The sequence below is a fragment of the Hemiscyllium ocellatum genome, chromosome 12 (genome assembly GCF_020745735.1).
Source record: "Hemiscyllium ocellatum isolate sHemOce1 chromosome 12, sHemOce1.pat.X.cur, whole genome shotgun sequence".
NCBI lineage: Eukaryota > Metazoa > Chordata > Chondrichthyes > Orectolobiformes > Hemiscylliidae > Hemiscyllium > Hemiscyllium ocellatum.
This window is the reverse complement of record NC_083412.1, coordinates 58,197,741-58,215,823: the sequence shown is the minus strand read 5'-3', so window position 1 is coordinate 58,215,823 and position 18,083 is coordinate 58,197,741. Positions and strand designations below refer to the sequence as shown.

General features: G+C 40.5%; 1 protein-coding gene across 1 annotated transcript in view; it reads left to right on the top strand.

Moving 5' to 3' along the window:
• The first annotated feature begins 5,420 nt into the window (after window positions 1–5,420).
• LOC132821070 (sodium/potassium-transporting ATPase subunit alpha) overlaps window positions 5,421–18,083 on the top strand; it is a 42,075-nt gene continuing 29,412 nt past the window's right edge. The window contains exon 1 of the mRNA XM_060833585.1: window positions 5,421–5,563. Within this exon, the coding sequence (XP_060689568.1) occupies window positions 5,552–5,563 (12 nt within the window). The 5' untranslated portion in view covers window positions 5,421–5,551. The remainder of the gene's footprint in view (window positions 5,564–18,083) is intronic.

Genomic DNA, 18,083 nt, shown 5'->3' with positions numbered 1-18,083 from the left:
TGGGTGAGCAAGTTTGCGGATGATACGAAAGTCGGTGGAGTTGTTGACAGTGAGGAAGGATGTGGCAGGTTACAGCGGGATATAGGTAAGCTGCAGAGCTGGGCAGAAAGGTGGCAAATGGAGTTCAATGTCGCTAAGTGTGAAGTGATTCACTTTGGTAAGAGTAACAAGAAGTTGGAGTACTGGGCTAATGGTCGGATACTTGGTAGTGTGAATGAGCAGAGGGATCTTGGTGTCCACGTACACAGATCTCTGAAAGTTGCCACCCAGGTAAATAGTGCTGTGAAGAAGGCATATGGTGTACTGGCTTTTACTGGTAGAGGAATTGAGTTCCGGAGTCCTGAGGTCATGTTGCAGTTGTATAAGACTCTGTGCGGCCGCATCTGGAGTACTGTGTGCAGTTTTGGTCGCCATACTATAGGAAGGATGTGGAGGTACTGGAACAGGTGCAGAGGAGGTTTACCAGGATGTTGCCTGTATGGTAGGAAGATCGTATGAGGAAAGGCTGAGGCACTTGGGGCTGTTTTCATTGGAGAAAAGAAGGTTTAGGGGTGACTTGATAGAGGTGTACAAAATGATTAGGGGTTTATATAGGGTTGACCATGAGAACCTTTTTCCACGTATGGATTCAGATATTACAAGGGGGCATAGCTTTAAATTAAGGGGGGGTAGATATAGGACAGACGTTAGGGGTAGATTCTTTAGTCAGCAAGTTGTGAGTTCATGGAATGCCCTGCCAGTAGCAGTGGTGGACTCTCCCTCTTTATGGGCATTTAACCGGGCATTGGATAGGCATATGGAGGAAAGTGGGCTAGTGTAAGTTAGGTGGGCTTGGATCGGCGCACCATCGAGGGCTGAAGGGCTTGTACTGCACTATATTTTTCTATGTTCTATGTTCTATGAGTATTCCAATCCATTCTAAGAGTAGGGTGCAACTGATTGAAGGTAATGCAAGTAGCCTTGGTCCAAGTCATATCTATTCTGGAGATATGTAAATAAAATCTCTGAACAAGTTGGCTAAAAAAATCTACGTCTATCTGAATACTTCATAACTGAAGCATACAGAGTATTTAAACAATCTCTAGTGTGAGTTGTTGAGCATAATATAGAAATAAAATAATAAAATCTATTCTTATAAACATTTTCCATATTCTTGCTAGTTAGGGCATCACACAGGCAGTAATAAGTGCTTGTATTCAGCACTTATAGTCAGAGTCATAAAGATGTACAGCACAGAAACAGACCCTTCAGTCCAACTTGTCCAAGTTGACCAGATATCCTTAATTAATCTAGTCCCATTTGCCTGCACTTGGCCCATATCCCTGTAACCATTCCTATTCATATGCCCATCCAGATGTCTTTTAAATGTTGAAATTGTGCCAGCCTCCACCAATTCCTCTGGCAGCTCATTACACACACGCACCACCCTTTGCATGAAAACGTTGCACCTTAGGTCCCTTTTAAATCTTTTCCCTCTCATCCTAAACCTATGCCTTCTAGTTCTGGACAATAGATCTTGTCTATTTGTTATATCCATGCCTCTTATGATTTTATAAACCTCTGTAAGGTCACCCCTCAGCCTCCAATGCTCCAAAGAAAACAGGTTCAGCCTATTCAGCCTCTCCCTTTGGCTCAAACCCTCCAACGCTGGCAATATGGGTGGAAGTTAGAAACAGCAAGGGAGCAGCCATCTCATTGGGGGTTTTCTACAGACCCCCTAATAGCAGTAGGGAGGACAAAGAATACATAGGCCGGCAGATTTTGGAAAAATGCAGATGTAACAAGGTTGTTGTTATTGGTGACTTCAACTTACCCAATATTGATAGGAATCTCCTAAGTGCAGATAGTTTGGATGGAGTCATTTTTGTCAGGTGTGTTCAGGAGGGTTTCCTTACTCAGTACATAGACAGGCTGCTGAGGGGAAAAGCCATTTTTAATTTGATGCTTGGCAATGAGCCAGGATAGGTGTCAGATCTCACAGTGGGAGAACACTTTGGTGATAGTGACCACAACTGCCTCACATTTACCACAGCCACGGAGAGGCAAAGGAGCTGTTACCAAGGGAAGATATTTAATTGGGATAAAGGAAATTATGACTTTATCAGACAGGAGTTGGGAAGCACAGGTTGGGAGCAATTGTCCCACAGAAAGGGCACAACAGACATGTGGAAACTGTTTAAGGAGCAGTTGTTGCAAGTGATGCATAAATTTGTTCCATTGAGGCAGGCAAGAAGGGGTAAGATTAAGGAGCCTTGGATGATGAGAACAAAGGAGTGTCTCATCAAAAGGAAGAAGGCAACTTATGTAAAGTGGAGGAAGCAAGGATCTAGCACAGCTTCAGCAGATTACAGGCTTACCAGAAAGGAGCTCAAAAATGGACTGAGGACAGCCATGAGGGGGCACAAAAAAGGCTTGGCATGAAGGATCAGGGAGAACCCAAATGCATTTTACTCATATGTGAGGAATAAGAGAATCTTCAGGGAGAGGTAGGGCTAGTCAGGGATAACATCGGGAACTTGTCTGTGGAACCTGAGCAGATAGGGGAAGCCCTAAATGAGTTTTTTTGCTTCAGTTTTCACGAAGGAAAGGGACTTTGTTGTGAATGAGAACTTTGAAGAGTCGGGAAACAGGCTTAAACAGATCGAGATTGAGGAAATTGATGTGCTGGAAATTTTGGCAAACATTAAGATTGATAAGTCACCAGGGCCAGACCAGATTTATTCTAGGTTGCTCTGGGAAATGAGAAAGGGAGTTGCTAAGCCACTGGTGAAGACTTTTGCTTCCTCATTCTCCACAGGAATCATCTGGAGGATTGGAAGAAAGTGCATTTTGTCATTCTTTTCAAGAAGGGTAATAGGCAAATCCCTGGCAATTACAGATCAGTCAGTCTTACGTCTGTGGTCAGCAAGGTTTTGGAAAGAATTCTGAGGAATAGAACTTAAGACTATTTGGAAAAACATAGTGAGATTAAAAGCAGTCAGCATGGCTTTATGAGGGACAGGTCATGCCTCACAAACCTTATTGAGTTCTTTGAGAAGGTGATGAGAGAGTTGACAAAGGACAGGCAGTGGATGTGGTGTATATGGACTTCAGCAAGGCATTCGATAAGGTTCCCCATGGTAGAGTCATTCATAATGTCAGGAGGTATTGGATACAGGGAGATTTGGCTGTCTGGATTCAGAATTGGTTGGCTGACAGAAGGCAGAGTGGTTGCAGATGGAAAGTATTCTGCCTAGAGGTCAGTGGTGAGTGGTCTCGTGCAGGGCTCTGTTCTTGGGCCTCTGCTCTTTATAGTTTTTATAATTGACTTGGATAAGGAGGTTGAGGGGTGGATTAGTAAATTTGCCAATGATAGTATCAAGAGCTTTGTAGGCTTGTAGTGCAACATTGACAGGTTGCAGAGCTGGGCTGAGCAATGGCAGGTGGAGTTCAACCTTGATAACTGCGAAGTGATGCATTTTGGAAGGTCGAGCTTGAATGCTGATTATAGGATTAAAGACAGGACTCTTGGCAGTATGCAGGAACAAGGGGGTCTTGGTGTTCAAGTGCATAAATCCCTCAAATTTGCCATCCTAGTGGATATGGTTGTTAAGAAAGCATATGGTGTTTTGGCTTTCATTAACAGGGGGATTGAGTTTAAGAGCTGTGAGGTTTTGCTGCAGCTCTACAAAACACTGATGAGACCACACGTGGAATATTGTGTCCAGTTCTGGTCGCCATGTCATAGGAAGGATGTGAAGGCTTTGGAGAAGGTTTACCAGAATGCTGCCTGGACTGGAGGGCTTTTCTTGCGAAGAGAGGTTGACTCAGCTCAAACTTTTCTCTCTGGGGAAAAAAGAGGAAGAGAGGTGACCTGATCGAGGTGTACAGTACAAAGTAATGAGAAGCATGGATAGGGTTAATAGCCAGAGACTTTTCTCCAGGGTAGGATTAACTGCCATGAGTGGTTATAGTTTTAGGGTGATAGGAGGAAGGTATAGAGGAGACATCAGAGGTAGGTTCTTTACATAGAAACTTGTGAATGCCTGGAATGCATTGCCAGCGGTGGTGGTGAAAGCAGAGTCATTAGGGACATTTAAGCGAGGAGGCTGGACATGCACATGGTCAGCAGTGAATTGAGGGGTGTGTAGGTGAGGTTATTTTATTTTAGATTAGGTTTGATCCTTGGCACAACATCGTGGGCCGAAGGGCCTCTTCTGTGCTGTATTTTTCTATCTTCTGTGTAGCAAGGCAGCAGTTTCAATTCCTTCTCTGTGCAAAATTTCCTGACGTTTGCAATACTGCTGTGTCTCAGGATCGTTGGATTAAAGTAAGGGGAAAATAAACCACCCAGGATTCCTGCTCCTAATTAATGACCTATGTTAAGAAAATACTGGCAACAGTCAAATAGCATACTGTCATTTGGTACCTTTAAACATGAAAACAGGTTATGTAGTTCTGTACAGAGCTAGGAACTCATGCTTCAAAACAATTTGCGCCGGTTTTGTGCAGAAAGTTCTGTTTCCAGCAGAGGGCAACAAAGTCAACCCGTCCCCGACAATTTTAATCACATTGAGGGTTTTCAAACACTTTCTCGACGATGATTATTTTGGCTCTTACACTGGCTAAAAATTGCAAAAGTGTTGGTTAGAAGATAGGTATGCGTTTTAGAAGACAAAGATTTGTTACACAATGGCGCGAAGAGACACGCACACAGCGTACCGTACAATATTGAAAGAGAATAAGTTTCTGTGAAAGGATTCGCTTTCCTTTGTAAACTTTACGCTCAAGTTTATTGGAGAAAGTGGCGATGCAGTTCTTGGCCAGAACTGAAGTCCTCCAACAATGAAAACTTTCTTGGGGTGTCCGCTCCCCCGGCAAACACAGGCTTAGGAGTTGCAGTGAACAGATAAATATTCACATGATCTACTGTAAAATGTGTGTGTGGGAAGCTAGGGACGAATATGCATCGCCAAGCGGAAAACACTGCTCTTCCTTCTCTCTCTCTCTCACCCCACCCCTAGACAGTACATCCCTCCAGATTAAAGGCCAATGCAACATGCAAAGCGGCTGAAATTTATTTGGGCCTATTATATATAGTTCTCCCCCGCCTGGGGTGAATGTTGGTGTCTGTACCAGACTGGATTGCACTCAACCAGCTCCCCTCTGGCTTTGGGAGCTCGCTCAGCCACGGTGCCCTGTGTCCGGAAGCCCATAGCGCCTGCTCAGTCCGCATGCCCTCTCTGTCAATCGCGGCGCGTCCCGCACTCCGATTGGCCAGCCCTGTACCTGCGTCACAGCTTCCGTGTGATTGACAGGCGGAGGAGGCTTTCCCATTGGCGGCGGCTGCCCCGGGGGGGCGGGGCGGCGAGTGCCGGGAGTTGATTTAAGGGGCACTCCCCCCATTCGCCCCGCCGCACATTTTCATCCGTTTCCGGTGGGTGAGGGGGGCCTCGTGTGGGGGGGGAAAAAAAATTAAAAGAAAACAAAAAGTGCTTCGGGCAGGTCTATTTACCTTCTGTAGTTTTGAAGTCATACTTTATTTGTCGCCTGACCGCAACCTGAAGAAGAAATGGGGAGAGGGGTAAGTAAGGGGATGTGTGTGTGTGTGTGTGTGTGTGAGAGTTCCTCGGGCTGGCCGAGGGAGGTGGGCTGGAGAAGGCCCCAAACCCCTTCCAGAATCGGGCTGGCCTCTCTGATTGACCGAGCCGGGGTTCATTGTACTCGCCTCCTGTGGAAAGTGAACCGTTGGTCCACCCGGGTATTTGTTTTTTTTTTGGTGATCCTGAGAGGAATGGGGAGAGAGCAGTCCTGGAGCCTAAAATGGGCAGGTGGGGGGGGGGGGCTGACCGTTCTCCCAGCCGCCCAGTCAGTGGATGGTTTACTTTTGAGGGCAATTGTACAGGTCCTAAAGCTTGGACCATCTCCTCGACCCGCCAGGTGAACCTAACTGTGTCTTGTGTCACAAGGTATCCATCTGAGTGTCAACTAGTTTATTCGCAGTTTGTCACCCCACTTAGAGGTTTACTGTCTTTCTTTGGGATTTTCTGGTGAAGATATGGTGGGAATGAATGTTCACATTTTGTTCTGTAGCTAAACCGTGGTGGAACCACATGGGGCAGGGTGTAGGTGCTGGGTTTCCTCTGTGACTCTTGCTTACAAAAGGAGCATTGGTAATTTCCCCCACCCCGGTTTTATAAATTTGGTAGTAAGCGCTGATTAGTTGCAAGTGACCAATTAGAACATGTAATTTTTGGAGAGTGGAAAAATACAGGAAGCTGTTCATGAACTTGCGAAATGAGTCGGCATTCGTCGAATTCACATGTGTAAGACAGTCGTGCGGCTAATACGTTTTCGTCGCAGAGTAAGGAAACCATACATAACTTAGGAAATAAACGTCTAAATGATACGAGGAACAGAAGGATCGAAGTTGAGATTTTAAAGAGGGTGTGTCGGTCCGGAGAGCGAAAGATTGATATAGATATACAAATCACTAAGTTGCAACCAAAAGTACTGGGATCAAAAACTAAAATTGCTGGGAAAATTCAGCAGATCTGGCAGCATCTATGGAGAGAAATCAGCGTTAACATTTCGGGTCCAGTGACCAGTTCTCCGTTCTGAACTTTTCCAGCAATTTGTTTTTGTTTCTGATTTCCAGCAATCCGCTGTTCTTTCGGGTTTTTTTGTACTAAGTACTGGGATTTCCTTCTGGAGACATAGGATTGAAAGGGCGTACTATGTTAAACTCGTATGCTGCTGTAGTTCCTCTATATTTAGAGAACAAATATTTTCGAGGTAGAGTCAGATATTTGAATACCAAGGGAATGAAGCATCAAGAATATGCAGGAATTGTAGAATTGAGGTTAAAATCAGATCAGCCATGATCTTGGCATCATCGAATCTTACAGTACAGAAAAGGCCCTTCAGCCCATTGAATCTATGCTACTCCCACTTTCCAGTGCTTGAGACTGTGTTAAATATTATGTTTCAACTACATGTGAGAAGTTGAGATTTCTACCTCAAGCTAGCCTCTCAGGAAATGTATTCCTGATTCTCACCCCGCTCTGTGTGGGGTAGGTGGAAAAAGTTTCCTGAAAACCTTGCTAAGCCTTTGGCCTTCTACCTCAAAAATTATGCCAAATTAGCTGTTTTCTATCCACCCTCTTCATTCCCCTCATAATCCTGGGCATGCTTATGTGGAGTGGTGCACATCTGAACAAGTTGATTAAAATGCCCCATACCTCTGGCCAGAAGGCCTGTGTTCAAACCCCATCTGCCCCAGGTATGTCAGGTTGTTGGAAATATCCCTTCAATTGGGTGCCCCAACCGCCTTTTCTGTTCTAAACAAAATGACCTAAATTTACCTAAGTCTGTTCTTCGCTAAAATATTCCATCCCTGCCAACATCCTAATGAGTGTCCTCTGCACCTTTTCCAGTGGGGTCACAACCTGCCTATAGTGTGGTGGCCATAACTGCTCACACTACTCCAGTTCTGCCTCAACATAATGTCCCTATTCTTTTTGAATGGTGGAGCCATAATGGCCTACTCTCGTTCTTTGTTTATATGTTCAGGTGTCCAAATGATAGGCTGTAGAGTCAGCAAGTTCAAAAATAATTTGCTAGAATGAACACTGAATCCTGACGTTATACCAGTTAGGAGAGATTGAACAGGCAACAGCGATTTCTTCAAGGAATGCCCTAAGTGTCTTGCATTTTGAAAGTAGAAGCAGATGGTCCACTTGTGGACAGAACCAGGCCGTACAAATATGAGAGTAATAAATCTAATTGGGAATTGAGAGATTTCTTTACCTAGAGAGCAAATGGGGAATCTGCTATCCCCAGAATAGTTCAGATGACTAGCATAGATCTATTTAAGGGGAAACCAGATGAATATGTTGTTGGTAAAGCAATAGAGGAATAAGCTAATGGAGCTCAGAGAGATGAAGGATCTAGGGGTTGTGAGACACCTAATATAATGTAGGCAATCATGAAACTAACACCCACACCTTTAAGATAGAGGAGAGCTTGTTTTTATTCTAGAATGTTTAAAGAGCAGTAAGGTCAGACTGTTGATTATTTTTAAGACCAAGTTAGATTCTTGATTAATAAGGGAATCAGTGTCCAAGGGTTGACATGAAAGTTGAGGCCACAATTTTATCAAATAAAATACTTTTTTCTAGGGCCTATTTTGTATGTTAGATTCAGAAGGTCCTTTGGGCAAAGTGCCCTGTTTTAGTTTTCCTAAAAAATTTAAAATGTTGATTTGTTTAATTCTTAAGAAGTCATTGTACCTGTTAGACCAGTTTATATGGTGGCTCCTATTCTGTTACATTTTAAATGGCTGTAATGTTCTCCTTAGCATTTACTGTAGCTTTATTTCGTGTGTTTTGGTTGTATGCTTAAAGTGTATCAAAGTCATTGTCCAGGTGCTCTAAAATAATAATTTCCAAACAATCATTTTGTAACAGATCTTGAATATTGATGGAAAAAAGACAAATCTTTTTCATCTTGAGCACACTGAGCAAGTACAAGAGTACTACATTTCAAATGATTGCAACAATTCATATCACAGGAGAAAAAGGTGCTCATTGATTGTCAAAATGACTAGTTGACTATATGACTGTTGAAAAAGCAAAGTGATATTCCTGAGCCCCCTAGTTAAATAAGGGTTGAACATAGCTGTTCTGATTGATTCATGACACCTGTTATCTACATTGTCACTTTGATCAAGCTTACTTCAATGACAAAAGACTTTACAAATTAAAAGCATTAAAAGAACATGTCTGATTTGATCAGCTAGTTGATGAGACATACAACATATGTGGCATTGCACAGAAATTAATGTTTTTATGCGATCTTTTGGTTGTCCGTTGTAAACAGTTAAGTGTACTCAAGTAAAATTTAGAAAAATGTCCTTGTGATTCCCAGATTGGGAAGCACTGCTGAGTAATCTTGAGTGCTGTAATAACTTCACTAGCAACCAATTTAAGATAATGGTCGAGATTACAAAGTTTCTCATTTTACTCTGGCTAGACACCACATGTTCACAAACAGTGATCTTCCTCTAAATGAGTTGAACGTTCAAACTTTGAATCTGTTTTGAATTACCTGTGAAGTCATGCATTCTGTGTGGTAGTGCCTTGGCTAATCAGAGTTAATTTTTAACCAATCAATACTCTTCTTCTGCAGTATAAATTGTTGTGATCATCCAATTTGTCATTTTTGTGATTGTCCTGATGAGTCCAAGACAGTTTAAGCAATATATCTCTGTTCAGCAGCATCAAGTTCCATAGGAGCAAGATTTGCACATTAGCGATAAATCAAACTAATTTTTGCTATATAATTTCTGTATTGCAATGCTGTTAGTAAGAGAAAATGTCAGCACTTGATCCTAAAGTCGAAGTTGATCTTATTGGATTAAAGTAGTGCATATCATGGGTCATTACAAATGCCATTACTGTTGTGAATTCAATGGTATGTACAATAATGGTATTGGTCAGGGTCCATTTGGGAGGATTGTGGGCAGAGGGATTGCAAGAAATTGTATGTATATTTTACATGTGCTGATGAGGTGATAGCTGTGTCTAAGACTGAATTTAATTTCAAAAGGATTCTGGCATGAGAAGCTGTAATCCTGCCATCTTTTGAAGTTCTGATATGTGATGCTCGATCACTGGGTCACATTTCTGTGCCTGAACTGAAGAAATGTGCAAATAAACCTTTTTTCATCCACTTCTTTTCCAAAAGGGACCAGCTGTTTTTTTTTCTATAATGTTCCTTAAACTTTTATCTCTGCCAGTCTCCAAATTGCACTAACAGGTAAATAGTAAAGTAAGAGATGAAAAATAGCAAGGGGATGATGCAAAATGTTGTTTTTCTATATCTATTTTATTTATTTATTAAAAAATGGACAAACCAGTGAGATCAATTATTGAGTTCATGCAGTTTCAGCTTCACTCTGGAATGTAAGAAAAACAGCAGGTAGCCAGTTAGCTCCTTTAACCTGTTTTTGCTTTAAAGTTTAATCATTGCTGGCCTCTACTTCAACATCATTTATCCATTTTTGTCTTGTATACCTTGTGATCCTTAACTGTGAAAAGTATGTGCTGAAAATTTCAGTTGACCTAGCATCCACAGTCTTTTAGAATGTGTTTCAGGTTTACGCTAGAATTTACATGAAAACCTGCCTTGGAATTGCATTTCTGAATGCCCAAAATCTAATTCTTATAATTGTTAAAATCTTGAAATATAGTTATTTTCTTCTTCCCCAGCTCCATTTGGAAAATCCAGTCCGCATATTTTCTAAGTGAATCACCACTTTTTCCATCTTTTAATTCTGATCTGTCATAATTTTCCTACGCTTTTTATCTGTTTCTTTGTAACCTCCAGTTACCTATATGAATTACGTCTCCTAACTTAGTCTTGTACACAAGCTTGGTATGCAACACTTTTTTTTTCCCCAAGGCTTGGATGTAAGGTGAAAAGCTGAGGGCTCAGTACAGATGCCTGAGAACATTCTCTCTGTCACAAGTCTGACTCACTCTCAATTATTGGACAGTTTTTGTTAATTTGAGTTGCTTTTTTGTTAGTTAAACTACACAATATTCATCGTACATATGCAAATACTGCAGTCCGTTATCGATAAATATCTATGAAAATAGTACTGAAGTATATAACAAGTTGCATTAATTTATATGCTCATGCCTGAGATTCAAGAAAGGCACTGATAAGACACATGCATGCTTACTGACATTTGTTCCTGATGTTGATACTTGAACTATTGTCATATGCTTTGAGTGGTTATTTTAAGAACTGCATCAAAAAGTGGTTAACATTCCTGGTTGGTCACTCAGAATGGTACATAATATTTGTGGGTGGGATTGAAAATTAGTTTTGTCACCTTTTGGAAAAGGTGAGAATTTTACTTTCTGACAAGTTATGATTTATCTGTCGATTCCTTTCATGTAGGTATAGCAGGCAGCAATTTGGGAATTTTTTTCTAATTTAACTTTCAGGAATGTTACCAGAGGCAATGTTTGGTTGTGAAATCATGTTTCTGAATAGATATGGATTATCAGCTATTGTTGGTTTTGTTGTACCTTTAAATGTGTTCGCTTTTTATTCTGGTTGGTTTATTCTGATAGCCCAGTTTCATGAAATTTGAAGCATCGTAATATGAAGCGTTTGATAGAAATCTTCCAATTCCTATTTAATTCAAGGGGGAATTTAGATCTTGAAAGATATGTAACCTGTATGGGAGTAGTTGCAAATCATGCTTCCTGAAGTAATTTCTTGGAATATTAAACCTCCAAGCAGTGGATTGGAAGTGAGTGTCTGGATCACTCAAGCAGTCTTTTTCTGTTAGACTTCCTCTCTGCTTTCATGAATGTGAGTCCTCCATATAATGCTAAAGTTTAAAACATCTCTTTGCTGAGGAATGCTATTTTGGCCAAATGTCCAATGTTCCTTTGTACTTAAAGCTAAGGAGGAAAATAGTTCAGACTAAGGCTAGTGGTAAATTACATGGTTGGTAATGAAGGCACAAGAGAAGAACTCATGCTCAACTAATTATCTATACTGGACCACTTTTCAGTAATACTGTTCTCGATAACTGTAGTTGATAAAGTAAAACGTGCAAATTGCAAGTATATTGCTGTGAATTTGGTGCCGTGACAGGTGAGAGTAGTTCTCCATTTCTTGGGAAGTAGTTCTCCATTTCTATTATAGACCTAGCCATGATATTCTTTCATGACCTTACACAAATCCATTATAATGCTTTCAGTTGATTGGGAAATGGCTTTAATGCAATGTAGGGCATCCAGTGTTCCTGTGTAACTTGTTATTGGTCCTTGATAACTTATTATATGCTTCTTAGACCTGGACTACTGCTCATCTGATCCAAACTCAAAGTCTACAAGTGCATGTCTATCCCCTGTATAAAGGTTGGTTGATAGTTTTTACACTGCTCCCATAGTTAGTTCATTTAATGTACATTAGAATTTAATGCTAATATCTTCTGTATTGTCTTTGTATTAGTTATTAAGGGAAGCCACATAATTTTGAGTTAATCAACATTCAGAAATATCTCAATAAATGGGGAATTAATCTCTCACCTGACATATTTGGAAACTGCTTTGAGTTCATGGATTGGTGCCATGTGAAGAATCTTTCAAGTTAGCTCAAAGTGGAAATGTATTTGGTTTTACAATTGAAAAGTATATATAGGTTAGGCTGCAAATTTTGTGTGTCCATGGTTAGTTAATTAACTCACTATAGATAAAATCAATTTGTAGTTTAAACTGCAAATGTAAGCTGCTTTCACATTTCGAGTGGAGAAAAGTCAGATGAAAAAGTGATCAATAATTGCCTTCTAATTTTGCTAAAAACTATCAGGCTGAGTTGTCTGAATCAGGCAACAGAAAAGTGAGGCATTTGCCAACTATTCATCCACAAAATATAAATATCTTTGAATAGAAGCTGTGTGGCAGACCTAGGAGGAAAAATACAGTCATTCTGTTATGAAGGAAGAAGTACATGTGTTTATTATTGCCTTGCACTTCAGAATTGCTGTATACATTGCTAAGCAGGCGTTACATACCGTTACTTGCACAGCATAAAAGTGACATTTTTCAAACATTGCTCATGGATATTTCTTTTAGAGTAAAGCAGATCAACTCAGGCTCTTTTTTGGGAGTTAAGGGACACAGTAAAGAGATTCTAGTATACGGTTCCCATGTTGTTTTTGGCAAATCACAAACTACAATGTTTTCACTTGCTTGCTGTTGCATGTGAGAACATTTCAAAGTTTGTCTTAGATGTTTTGACCAGGTAAATTATAATTTCCTTTTGTTCATGTGTTAAGTTGTTTTAGGTCAAGATCAAAAACATTAACTGGCATTTTCCTCATTGTCTTAAGCCACCAAGCATATCATGAATGAATCAGTAAACTATCCAGATGACCAACCTTTTAAAAACTCCTTTGGTTAAATTTCACTCTCCTAAGGCAATTAATCTCTGTTGTATTGGGTGTGGTATGGAGCGAACAGGAACAAGTCTGTACAGTGCAAACTGTTCAAAGGCAGGAAGAGGGCAGTGCTTCACTCTGGCGTTGCTATGATCCTTATCCAAAAAAGGCCAACATTGCAGTGGGAGATGCATCCTGGTTACTTGCCTATAGCGTATTGTGAGACTACAGGCCAATAGTTTCAAAATGTATCTCTTCAAAATTTTTGTTTGGGTATTATGAATGTTACCTGTGACTTTTTGTTTGCTAGTTATTGTCCAATTTGTTAAATAGCAGTATTTAGTACATAGCAAGATTTTTGCGTTTTCTCAAACCTTTACGCTAAATTGTTCAAATAATGGTAATGATTGCATTATTTGCTCAAGATGTATCTACTTGAATAATTAAATGCATACATATCATGGCCTGGGTATTTGAAATAAATCTTTTTATCAACAAGACCTTGCATTTATATAGTTCATTATTTCTAAAAGATATTTTGCAAGAAAATGTCAGCCAGAAAAGACTGGGTCAGACAAGGAGCCATTCTGACATACAATCAAACATTTAGTCTCACCTCAAATGCCTGCATCTAAGTTTTGTGGAGGAAATTTCAGTGAATGGAGCCCGACTATTGGAAGGTTTGGCAACATATTTGGGGGGGGGGGGGGGGGGTCTGGAGGAATGTGAAATGGGTAATGAATCACTGTTCAAGAATTTCAGAATGTGAACACTGTAGAGCCGGCAGGCCAGATGTAAATACAAAATAAGAATTTTCAAATCAAAGTGTAGGAAAACCAGAAACCAGTTGAGATCAGCAAGTACAGGAGTCATGGGTGAAGAGGAGCAATCTATTGAAGTTTTGAACGAATGCCAGTTTATCGAGGGAGAAGATGAGGTGTGAGCCAGGAGGAGTACATTGGGATAGTTGAGGATGAAGGTAACCAAAACATATGTGAGGATTTCATGGACAGAAATGGGCAAAATTATGGAAGGTCCAAGGTAGTCAGATGTACAGCATGGAAACAAACCCTTCTGTCCAATTCATCCATGCCGACCAGTTATCCTAAATTAATCTAGTCCCATTTGTCAGCAGTTGGCCCATATCCCTCTAATCTCTTTCTATTCATCAATCCATCCAAATGGATTTTAAATGTTGCAATTGTACCAGTCTCCTCCACTTCCTCTGGCAGCTCATTCCATACACACACTACCCTTTCCATGGAAAAGAGGCAGTGACTTAAACAGGTTCACAACATTCTGGGAGAAGTAGTTTCTCCATCTCAGTTTTGAACCTACTTCCTCTCGCGCTATGTCTAGAGCTCTTGTCCGAGACTCTCCCACAAGGGGGGACATCTGGTAAGCATCCATCGTATCAATCCCCTTTGGCATTTTATATACTTCATTCAGACTCCTCCTTATTCTTAACATCTGCAAGTACAAGTCCGAGCTATTTAACTGCTCTTCATTCAACAGCCTTTCATCCCTGAAATCAACCTTGTGAATCTTTTTCCAGTGCCATCAGATCCTTCCTCAAGCAAGGAGACTAAAACTTTGGAAATATTATTCCAAGTGTAGTCTCACTAACACCTTAAGTAATTGTATCAAAATTCTTTACTTTTATAATCCAGTCCTTTTGCAATAATTTGCCTTTCTTGCTAGAAGCTGTTTCTGCATACCCACTGTCTGTGAATAAGGCACAAAGATGCCCAGATCCGTCTGCACTGATGCACTTTGAATATTAACCTTAAATAGTAATTTGCTATTATTTTTCCAACCAAATAGGCAACCTTGCACTTATCCACATTAAACTTAATTTGTCAGATGCTGGCCAACTCCCTTAGCTTTTCAATATCCATCTGTAAGCTCTTCATCTCCTCAGAGCCTGCTTTTCACAAATATTGCTACGGTACACTCTAGATTGTAAATAGAACTGAACCCTGCGGCACACCAGTAGTTACAGCTCACCATCCAGAGAAGGACCCATTTATCATGATCTTCTGCTTTGTCAGTCAGCCAATCCTCTATCTGTGCCAATACTCTACCCTTTATTCCCTGCGATTTAACCTTCTGGAGAAATCTTTAATGCAGCACCTTGTTAAATGAATTCTGGAAGCCGAGATATACCATGACCATTTGACCTCCATTATCTATCTTGCTGGTTTACATCCTCAAAGAATTCCAGCAAGTTTGTCAAACATGCCTTGCCCTTCATGAAACTGTGCTAACACTGGTGAATTGACCTTTCTTCTCAAATGTTCAGTATCCTCTCTTTTATGATTGACTCCAGCAATTTCACCACTACTGAGGTCAAACTAGTTTATAGTTTCCACTGCCTATCTCCTTTCTTGAATAAGGGTGAACTGTTTCTAGTGGCAGTGTCAATAACCAGAGGTTACAGATTTAATGTGATTGTCAAAGTACCAGAAGTGATATGAGAAAGCATTTGTTTACAAAGTGGGTTGCAATCTGGAATGTACTGCCTTAAAAGGGTGGTGGAGACCCATTTAATACCAATTTTCATAAGGGAATTTGCATAAATCATTAAAGGAGAAAGAACAAAAAAAGAACTTTTTGGGATTAATTGGATATTCGCCAAAATGTTGACATGATGTGAATGGTTTTCTTCAGTGCTATCTTGTTTTGTGGTGTTGGAAAGCAGTGAAGGTTGCTGGTAACCTCAAGCTTGCACAAAGCCACAGTTGTGAATAGGTTGAAATGGAATTATGTTACTTAGTGAATTTGTATAGTTATTTGTGTCTGAAGTTGGTCGATCTCTGATGTGATGGTGCAAGTATTTAGTCTCCTTGGCTAGGCTGTCAATATTACTCACTTTGATTATCCACTTCATTGCCCAGTACCCTCTGTTCTGAAATTGCATAAATATCATACAAGAACTCAATTAAGCTCCGTTGTTGTCTTCCAACTCCTCACTGGTAATGTCTTGAATGATAAATGGTTGGATAAGTTACTAAAAGACGTTTTGTTTCTATTGTACCCTACTCCAACATAAATATGACCCATAAATGTTTGAGGGTAAGCTTGCATTGAATTGTCCAAACAGATATCATGGAAATAGGAAGGTTACAAAGATCCACGATCAACATTGTATTTGAAATGAAAGAATTGGATTGATATAACACTTGTTGCACACCCTGAAAATCCTGGCGATCCACCATTGTGGTTTTACCTAAAACTGTAGTTTGCATGTTTTGGCATCACTTGCATCCTCAGCTCATTTCTTTCAACTAACATTTGCTGGACTTTATCTGGAAGCTTTTGGGTGAGCTTTGTAAGTCTTGCTGTAAGCACTGCATACATGCTATGTAAATTAGTGTAAAAGTCAACCACATTTTTTGTCTTTTAAAAACAAAAGAATTTTCATTTATCACATTTTTAAAAAAAGCACTAGTTTTTCAGGATAATGCCCAAGCATTTTCAAACAGAATCTGGAGAGGTTATCTTTCCCCCAGTATGATTCCATCTTGCATGATACCAACGTGAAAATTTGGATGGGGTGGTGCATGATGGGGGTGGATTCAAGAAATCTGACTTTGTCCTGAAAACGACAAAGATGATACCAATGGGCCTTGAGGAACAAATTACGAAGCCACACCCACAGAAGCTCAGCCAGGCATCTGTACAATTAAAATGGCCTTGCAGCTATCAAACTTCATTGCAAACTCAATGGCCATTGTTGCTGCCTTGGAGCATGTAACCCCAAAATCCTGCCCCAGCAACTCCATTGAGGTCAAGAGTCTCCATTTGGAAATTCTATATATTTTTAAGTACAGACATTTAATTATTTGTTTAAATTACTGAAGTCCCTGGATTATGAAACATGATAGCTTTGTATTAATGACTTCTACTTTACTCCAATGTAGTGGTCCTTTTTGGGCTCAAATAAACTTTTTAAGTCAAATTTTGCCTAAAATATTATTCTCAGCTTTGACTTTTCGATGTCTAAATGTGGTAAGTGAGTAGGAAATTCCAGTTCAAAGTTTTTGTTTTCTAATCACTATAATTCTGATTGTATGAACCTGTTTAGAGTTGTTATTTCGCCCCTCTGGACTTTAACCTCGGTCTCCTGGCTCAGAGGTAAGGACACTACTGCGCCATAAGACCACGAGAAATCCATTCAGCCTTTGAGCCCACTTTGCCATTCAATAGAATAATGACTGATCTGACAACCCTCACTTCTATTTTCCTGTCCTATCCCATAACCGTTGTTGTGGTTCTGTTCGCCGAGCTGGGAGTTTTTCTTGCAAACATTTCGTTCCCTTTCTAGGTGATATCTTCAGTGCTTGGGAGCCTCCTGTGAAGCGCTTCTGTGCTGATTCCTCCGGCATTTATACTGGTTTGAATCTGCCGCTTCCGGTTGTCAGTAGCTGTCCGCTATATACCGGCCACTGCAGCCTACAGCTACTGACAACCGGAAACGGCAGATTCAAACCAGTATAAATGCCGGAGGAATCAGCACAGAAGCGCTTCACAGGAGGCTCCCAAGCACTGAAGATGTCACCTAGAAAGGGGACGAAACGTTTGCAAGAAAAACTCCCAGCTCGGCGAACAGAACCACAACAACGAGCACCCGAGCTACAAATCTTCTCACAAACTTTGAACTATCCCATAACCCTTACTGATCACTGTTCTATCAGTTTCACCCTTAAATACGCACAAGCCTTTGTTCACACAGTTCTCTGTCATAAGTAGTTTCCAAGATACACAACCTTAAGATGAAGAAATTGCTCCTCATGTCAGTCTTAAATTGCCATCTCTTAATTCTGAGACTATGCCCTCCGAGTCCTTAAGTGGATTGCTAAATCAATTGATGTCATTGGAATCAGGAGAGATATTACAGACTGGGTTGAAACTTGGCGAGACTGATACTTTCAAATGTTTATGTTCACATGTTGCCACAGGTCTGAAAAATACTATTTTTTTTAATTGGTGTGTTCATTGGACATACTGTTCTGACAAGTTAGCAAGCAGAAGGCAATGTACTGTGGAACTGCTGATTTACTTTTTTAATGTGCACCTACTTTTGCTGAGATCTGGTACTTAACAGTGCATGCTTACTGTATGAAAGTTATTAGTTCAG